Source organism: Typopeltis vanoorti, chromosome 19, assembly GCF_054136105.1.
Source record: "Typopeltis vanoorti isolate ZY-2024b chromosome 19, IOZ_Tvanoo_1.0, whole genome shotgun sequence".
NCBI classification, from domain to species: domain Eukaryota; kingdom Metazoa; phylum Arthropoda; class Arachnida; order Uropygi; family Thelyphonidae; genus Typopeltis; species Typopeltis vanoorti.
Window position 1 is genome coordinate 64,324,143 of NC_143567.1, and position 8,599 is coordinate 64,332,741.

General features: G+C 33.1%; 1 protein-coding gene across 1 annotated transcript; it reads left to right on the forward strand.

Annotated features, from left to right (window-relative positions):
- Positions 1-3,272: 3,272 nt before the first annotated feature.
- On the forward strand, positions 3,273-8,390 carry LOC150096188 (uncharacterized). Its single transcript, XM_090409342.1, has 9 exons — positions 3,273-3,369; positions 3,559-3,618; positions 3,702-3,810; positions 4,145-4,268; positions 6,887-7,016; positions 7,253-7,323; positions 7,432-7,497; positions 7,791-8,057; positions 8,187-8,390. Exons 2-9 carry the CDS (start codon positions 3,561-3,563, stop codon positions 8,331-8,333), a joined length of 972 nt encoding a protein of 323 aa, XP_090265468.1. The 5' UTR covers positions 3,273-3,369; positions 3,559-3,560; the 3' UTR covers positions 8,334-8,390.
- Positions 8,391-8,599: the final 209 nt, after the last annotated feature.

The following is an 8,599-nucleotide window of genomic DNA, read 5'->3' on the forward strand; positions in this document are numbered from 1 at the left end:
AATGGTCCTCATACACGTTTCTTTTATCCACTGAGAATATAAATTATCATAGCGTGGGAAAAGGGATGATTACTTTGTTATCTGCACGAGATATTAGCCATGTGTCTCAGGGAAACGAACAGCACATCCTTTTTGAAAAAAGATTAAATCTGGACTTTGTCAGCACATAACTTGAAAAAGTTATGAGCTGACAAAGTTATGTGCAGTTACTATACAAATGTAGGGCTTATGGCAATAGTCCTGTTGTGTCAGAATTCATCATCATCTGTTCATCGGACATCCACACATGTCGTAAGGTCACTCCGATGCTTGGTGACGTGCCACAGCAGTCCTCGCCATGCACATTGTTGTATGCTTTTCTAGACGCTTCAACTCTCTGAAGATCAGTCAATTCCTATACGCTATCCATCCATCTCACTGAAGGTCTACCCTTCCTGTTTTTCCGGAAAATTTAATGTCTATTACTGTTCTCAGAAATCCTCCTTCCATCCTTTCAATCAGTCCGAAGTATTTGAACTATCCTCTGTCAATATCTTTAAGGAGCTTTAAAGTTCTACTGATCTTTTCTCAGGGTTACATGAAAATTCATCGAAAAGGCAATTCATCGAAAGACAATTAATTGAAAAGGCAATTCATCGAATGAACAATTCATCGAACGACAATTCTTCGAAAATGAAATTCATCGAAAAAACAATTCACCGAAAGTTTTTAATTTTCGATAATGTTATGATAAAAGGGATCCATTTAGAACAAAAACTGAACCACGCAGACAGCTTCTTGCACTGGCAACTTCTACTAATTCCGCTAAGTCAGAGAGTTATTGTAATACATAATTTGGACACGTTATTTCTTTGTTGCCCCGAATATAGCTGAACTGAAAACGGTTAGACATTTTCTTGTAAAAGTTTGAAATAGCGAATCTGAGTAAAATTCATTCCATAATAATTGCTGTATTGAAGTTGCATATTACTACAATAATAAAAATAATAGAGCCTGAGTAGTTCAGTCGGTATAAACGAAAGTTAATTAGAAAGACCTGGGTAGATGGAATCCCTTTTACAAAGCGCATAATTTTTATCAGTCCTGTTCAGCTAAAGGTAAGTTAGCAGGCATAATACGGAGATGGGTGGACTTTTCGTCATAGAAACAGGCAAATCAGTCCCATGAACAAACATGAAACAGTTATCGGACAAGAAAGATTATAAGAGACCATATTGTTCTATAATTTTTTCCTATTAAAGTAACATTGCTATCTCCCTATTCACGGGTCGGTTTTTGTCCTAAATGGATCAATTTTCTCATAACATTTTCGAAAATTTAAAATTTTCAGTGAATTGATTTTTCTATGAATTACATTTTCGACAATTTGTCGTTTGATGAATTGGTCATTCGATCAATCGATGAACTCTGCAGATACCTTTCTAAAACCCTTTCATTTGTATGCCTTAGGTAGACCTGGCGTATTCACATATACAATTTATTAAGTTCTAAACAAAATCAACAGTTACCACCGAGAAATACCTTATTATTATTAATTACAAAATTCAATATATTTCACTTGATGTGATCATGCATCTAAGTTCAGAAACTAGTCTCTAATTAAGATTATACCTTCTTTCTTTTCTTTTCTTTTATTTTTATTTTATTTTATTTATTTATTTTTTTTTTTGAGTATTTACTCTAGACACTACGCATTTCTTTGACTTACGTAGTTCACTTGGAGCTCTCATAGAAATATAGGAGTTTCCGCATATTTTCAAGCCGGTTTTGCGTTTACTGAGTGTCAGATCCGAATTGTCTAAAGAGGCGGGGGAGGGGGCTCAGATATTGGTGCCATTGATGACTAAGGCACTCAAATAATTTTCCATAAAGATTGCATTTTACTTCTTTTACACTAAGTTTAAGTGAAAATAAGACTGGTTTATGTAGAAGACCGACTTCATTGCCCTGTATGAGACTAATTCTTTGCTAATCGGAGTTTTCAAGAAGTTCCGATTTTGGTTCCTAGAGCAGGATTTCTGGACTCTAAAAATGAGGAAATAATCAAAACATATATATCAGTACAATAATAAAGAAAAATCCTTAGCCCTCCCACGGTACGAATGTATCATCACTTTGCAAATAAAGTTTTCATGTATGGGATAAAAAAAGACCTTACATTAACACGGAAAATAGAAGGGATTAATTTTTTTTAAAATTTATTTTAGGCCATATATTTTCATCCTGAATAATACAGGCCATTATCACTTGAGACAAGAGTTAATTACAAAGTAGAATGCGAGCAATGGATTGGTTTCAAATAGTAAGAGCCGCGTGTATTATGAATAAAACATTTTTTTAAATAGACAATGAATAATTAATATTGCAATATTTCCTCAGTTATACCATTGGGTTTTGTTTTATGCATAACATCACGCGGCTCTTACTTTTTTAAATCAATCCATTGTTCGCATTCTGCTTTGTAATTAACCACTCTTAATTACAAAGTAGATTAAGAAATATATGGCCTAAAAGAAATAGTATTACTTATCCCTTGCGTTTTTCGTGTTAATTTACAGAAACCTCTCATTACTCAAGTACCTCTTAACCAAACATTGGAGTCGTCTTTTAAGCAAGCACAAAATGCTAGTTTATTAATATTATTTTTATTATACAGTATATAAAGTCGAAGTTGAAGGAACACTGTTAAATCCTTTTGTTTTGCTGGAAATGTAGTATGTAGCACTGGCTACAATCTATTTAAGTGTTTCTAGGTTAAACTCGTGTTCTAAATCTTTAAACATTGACTGTACTTGTATTAATCATTATATCAATGGAATATTTACAAAGGATGCAACATTTTTCATGGAGATTTCAGTCATCTCCGATGCATCTCCTATTTGCATGCATAACAATTGTTGTATCGAGAAAAATTTATTAACAATAACTGCTTCTTATTTATTATTTATGATTAGTACAATCTGCATTACCTAATTAATCAGTAGTATGATTATCCAAGAGAATTACTTCATTGAATTCAAACAGCAGCACAGATATATTCAAGAGAATACACTATCAATTGAAAAAGATTATGTATATCGTGTGTGTGTGTGTAAGGACCGCTTGCCTTAATTCTCAGATAGCGCTTCTAATCTTTCTAAAGCGAGGTGGTTTTGTCGCTCTACAGACGAAGGATCCCACGAAGATAAAAAAAACACCTTTAAACTACAGATATATTGCTGTTCTTTTCTGTGGAAAAATTCTCACGGATCTGATAATAAGTTAATACAGAATGCTATAAAAATGCTGGCTGGAACTAATTCTACACAGAAGGAGAGTATACTGCCCAAATCAGATTTCCTTCTTCTTCCCTTCATTGTGCAAAATAAGGTAAGTTTCAGCTTTGCTTTTGATCTAGTATGTGATGAGATTAGTGTAAGAACATTTATTTAGTAACACAAGTTCTTTTTTAGCAAGATTAAGCCTTCATGTGTTGAATAACCCTAATTGTTAGTGAGAAAGATTGTATCACATGTAAAGTATTCTATATCAATAACGGCATTTGTTTTTTATATTTAGCCATGAAGTTGCTCATTCTAGTGTGTCTTCTTGGTCTGTCGGTGGCTTCATTCCAACAGCGTAAGTTAGTTTTCACTGCTTTTATTTCAGTAGAATTTTTATTCTAATTCTCTTTGTTTAAACATTTCTTCTTGGTCTTGTAGAGGCTGCTCCTACTATAGAGAGATGTGCCCAGGCAGTAGAGAGAGGAATGGCCGAAACACCCTCCTTGAAGGATGCCCTTGGTTTACCTCATTTGAAAGTCTTAGATGAGTAAGTATTGATTTAATTCCTTCGTTTATTTAAACATTTTAGGATGTAAAATCAGACGCACACCAGGATTAAAACTCCTGTTAGGACACAAACACTCATGTCCTGAATGTTTGTGTCCTAACAGGAGTCTTGACTGTCAGTTTTACACAAATCATCAAGCACAAAAATCGTACTAAAATGTCTACTAAACGGAAAATAAAAAACAAATAAATAAACTATACCATGACTACATTTTCCAGTCGCATTTGATCAAGCATGTTTACTAATTTAATTTAATAATGTAAAAAAAAAAAAAATAGTTGACCCAATAGGATTTGTACTTTTCGATATGTAGCCTCGAAAGATTTGTTAAGGACACGTTGGTGAAAGCAATAAGGGAGACTCTGACAAAGTGGTTGAAAGAAATCAAAGACAGAGCTGATCAAGGCGAAGAAATTGCTCTCCACGTGTTAGAAAAGGTAAGATGTTACATCTTTAAATCGTAGTTTAATTAATTTAATACAATAATAATCGGATTAGTTTAAATAGGACATATGGTAGTAAGATTAATAATTCACATGTTGCTTATTTAGAGGATAATTGATATGTTATATAATGAATAAATGCAACAACGAGAAAAACCACATTTCTGCCAAATAATGAGGGCTATGCTGGTCTGTGCTTTCTCCCAATGGAAACTATACGGAGTAAAATAATAAAACTCGTACAAAGAGATGAATACTGAATTTTGATTATCGCAATGGTAAAGAAAAATTAAAAGTTGTAATTGAAAATGACGTAATCCTGTTTAATGCAACGAACTGTTATTTTAAGTGCTAATTGGGGAAAAAAAATACAATATTTGCGAAAGAGCATAAGCACTCAGGAAAGAATATTTAAACAATAAGTAGGTAAATAAAGACAGTCGTATACTTTAGATCACAATCACATTGCTTGAATTACTTGAAAATCTCTGGTTTTTCCACAAGGCGAAGAAGGAGGAGAGAAAAATATATCTTTCATCTGTTAGCTGATGAAAGTTTCGTTTTTGGCTTAGTTGCCTATTACACGAATCTGCGTCATCTTCCTATTTTAATCGGTTTCTCGTTTTTAGTCTAACTACTAACAACTTTAAGTAAGTTGGTTTGCAATTTTGAGGTTTTCTTCAAAAACCAGTGTATAATTTTAAATTTCCTTCACTGACTCATAATTTCTTTATATTTAAAGTCATTCAAAATAGTCGGACTATTTTGAATAACTTTAAATTTGACATACTAGGAAGCACATTTAGAGAGAGAGAGAGAGAGAGAGAGACAGACAGACAGAGAAAGACGTTTTTCAATCCGTGGCATAAATTCAAAGCAGGGCGCGATATTAGAAAACATTCACAAAAGCAGCGCCACCAAACTAAATAAAAATGCACAAACACTACATAGTGTTTCGATATTATCTGCCACTGATATGAGAACATGCCTTTTGCGTAATGTAACTGATATAATTCTCTTGTCACAATTATGTTAATTATCAGAAACCAGGGTTTATATGAAAAAAAAATGAAATGGAGTATATTAGTCGTATGCAATGGACTATAGAGATGTATTTTCTAATTTAGATTTCCAAACATTTATGATAAAGCATCGAAGTACATAACAATCTGCATACATTTTTTTCAGCCGCATAGTCAGCGTTTTCAAACTGTCTTAAATCTGTCGTCTCTCTCTCTCTCTCTCTCTCTCTCTCTCCCCGTAAATTACGCACTACAGCCGACAAGAGTAATTCTACTCTTGTCATCAATGGCATTAAATATAATCGCAAGATGAATATCTTGTTCCTGAGAGACTGCACTACTTAACCTAACCACTGGATTATGATCCTACTAATTCTCAAAAGAAAACATTAAAAAGGCTTCTTAAAAATATCACATCTTGGCCTCCTGAAATAGATGAAAAACCCAAACCGTTTTTTTTTAGTTCCCGCTCCTCCCGTATGTACGGACAACCTAATTCATACATCCAATAACACTCTCCTTCTCATAATGGATGCTACAGACTCCCCCACCCCTCTTTTAAGTTATCCAAACAATTAGCTAAATCCCTCGCACATCATTCTTCTTCTTATAGTAAACATTCTAATCATTTCAAATCTTTAATCCAAACTTTCGTTTTAGATAATAACGATCTAATAATATCCCTCTTTCTGAAACCTTAAAGTTACTAAAAAAATGCGCTCCCCAGGACATCATTAACATTTTTAATTTTACCATACGTTCTGCCTATCTTATTTGAAAAGATACCATTTATAAACAAATTGAGAGTGCAGCCATGAGCTCTCCCCGCTCTTTTCCTCTAGCCAAGTATTATATGAAGCATTTTTAAAAACATTCTATTGATACCGCTATTCTCAACCCATTTATCTGGCTAAAATGAATTGCTGATGTGTTCACTATTTGGCCACATGGCTAGGACACATTAAACTCCCAGAAAAAGAAAATAATAACAGCCTGTATTTTCTAGATGACCTATTTAAACGTCTCCCCATTGGCACCCTTTTTACATCAAACGCACACCCCAACACACACAAAATTTCCCATCATCCACCATATTGATAATATCATGTGATCAATAAAGCCTTCAATCTCTGTTCTACTGGAGCTGTTTAGCTGAACTCTCTTTTTATTGGCCAGACTTTCCTGTCCAATGGCTATAATGCCAAAATTATCAACAAGTTAATTGTTTCTCCCATATCTTCTCCTCCCTTTCAACATGCTGACTATTGTAATGCTATCATTGTTCCTAATATCCAGGACACCTCAGACAAAATTGCAAGAATTCTAACAAATTTTAATATTGTTTCACTTATGATACCTCAGTGATTGAGATAAAATAAAGCAAGATTAAACGTAGTTTATTTAGATGTGCTGTATTTATTCCACTACACCACATAATGAATATGCAATAAATTGCAGCAACAATAATCTCATTGTTATTATTACAAACCTCACTGGTTGTTATGTAATTCTATGAACTGAATTTTATCAGCAATTAGTGGACAGTTTTGTTCTGATAAAAGGATGAACAGATTCTACTGTTATCTTTAGCTACGTGCACTCAAAGAGAGTCTGAAAAACCTTGGTGTTGACATAGGGGATGATGCTAAAGACATTCTGGAAAAAATCAAACAGAAAGCAAAGGATGTTTGGGAAAAATTGCACCAACTGCTAGAAGAAGGTAAATTTCTAAAATTATTTTTCTTCCTTTTTCTCAAATATATCTTATAAGTATTCAAGAAATATAAAGTGAAAATAATGTCATGAGTTGTTAATGTTAGGGAGTAAGGAGAGGAAAAATATGTGCATGGGTGTGTTCATAATCTGTCCGTCTTCACAAACTTATCGGGGATTTTTAGTTTTAATGAAACGTTATAAACCGAATTCATGTTAATGCGAATTATATTGCTTTTCTAGAAGAAGGTCATCTGAAGGAAGTAATTTCCCGGTTTGATTTGAAGGAGATCATGCACAAAATAATAGAAAAGGTAAATCTAACTTATTTAATTTATTAAAAAATCTCCGTTAAATCTTTATAGATCCGAATTCACGATTCATACCTCTAAATCCACATCATCTTTTGTTGTTTATTACAGCTCGTGAGCAGTGAGACCATCGCCAAGATTAGGGATTACATCAAGAATATCATCTCCAACCACCCAGTAAGTTCCCTTTTGTCATAAAAGAGAAAAATGAGTAAAGTGTTCCAATTTAGGAAGCTTACAACAATGAAATAAATTGTTGCATTCCTCCAGAATGCAACAATGAACTAGTGTTGTATTATTACTAGAACCCTTAATTAAAAACTGCTTCCCATAGGCAAAATATATTTCCTTTTTGCATCTGATTTTGCCATATATATTATGTCTAATTGTTAATCTAATTATTACGAGATTTATTCCTACCAGTACTGTACCAATAAATAATTTTAATGCATGATTTTTCTTTTTAATAGTTTATCGTAGCCCTTAAACAAATAGTGCAAAAACTGAAGGATTCTGACTTCCGTATGCTTCTGAAGGAATTGATAAAACCTAAGGAATCCAGAGATCTTCGCGCTATGGTAGAATGGTGGGACAAATTAAAAGATTTTTTTAAAGATAAATTCATCGTACTTCAAGAAAAATTCGGTAAACTAGGCGAATGGTTCAAAGACGTTTGGGACGCTGGCATGGATAAACTGAAGAATCAGAAGGAAGTCGTTGAAGCACTTGCAAGAAAGGTAAACATAATGAAAATAATAAATTATAATTCTAGGTTTAAATTATTTCAAACATTTCTTGATGATTGAACTAATTCTGTCCTTAAGAAAATTTAATTTATAGAAATTCTGTGTTCTCTTTTTCTGTAGGTGATTGACCATGCCAAGGATATTAGTGAAGAAGTTGCTCGACAAGCACTTGAGTTTTTCAATGAACATAAAGATGAAATCAAAGGTCTGCTCTGGGAGCAAGTTAAGAAAATTCTCTTGGATAAAATTGGCCAGATAGGATACTAAAGAAGATAATGTAATGTGCATTGCTGAAATTGGAATAAAAAAATAATAATGTATCAATCATGAATCGAGTAATTTATTTTTCAACAATTAATTAATTGACCGCATTACAGAACTCTGTCAATAAATATAATGAAGTAAAAGAGAAAGATGAGAAGAGAGAAAAAAATTCATTAAAATTTGACGTAAAATTTGTGAGATCCATCCTAGATTAGCCAATCATACGTAATATTTCTTGAATGTAATCGCAGTTTTTCAATTGAAACTGC

Coding starts and splice junctions, on each gene's coding strand:
- LOC150096188 (XM_090409342.1), top strand. CDS start 3,561: ATGAAGTTGCTCATTCTAGTGTGTCTTCTTGGTCTGTCGGTGGCTTCA. Junction 4,269..6,886: donor CTCTCCACGTGTTAGAAAAG/GTAAGATGTTAC, acceptor TGTTATCTTTAG/CTACGTGCACTCAAAGAGAG. Junction 7,324..7,431: donor TGCACAAAATAATAGAAAAG/GTAAATCTAACT, acceptor TGTTTATTACAG/CTCGTGAGCAGTGAGACCAT.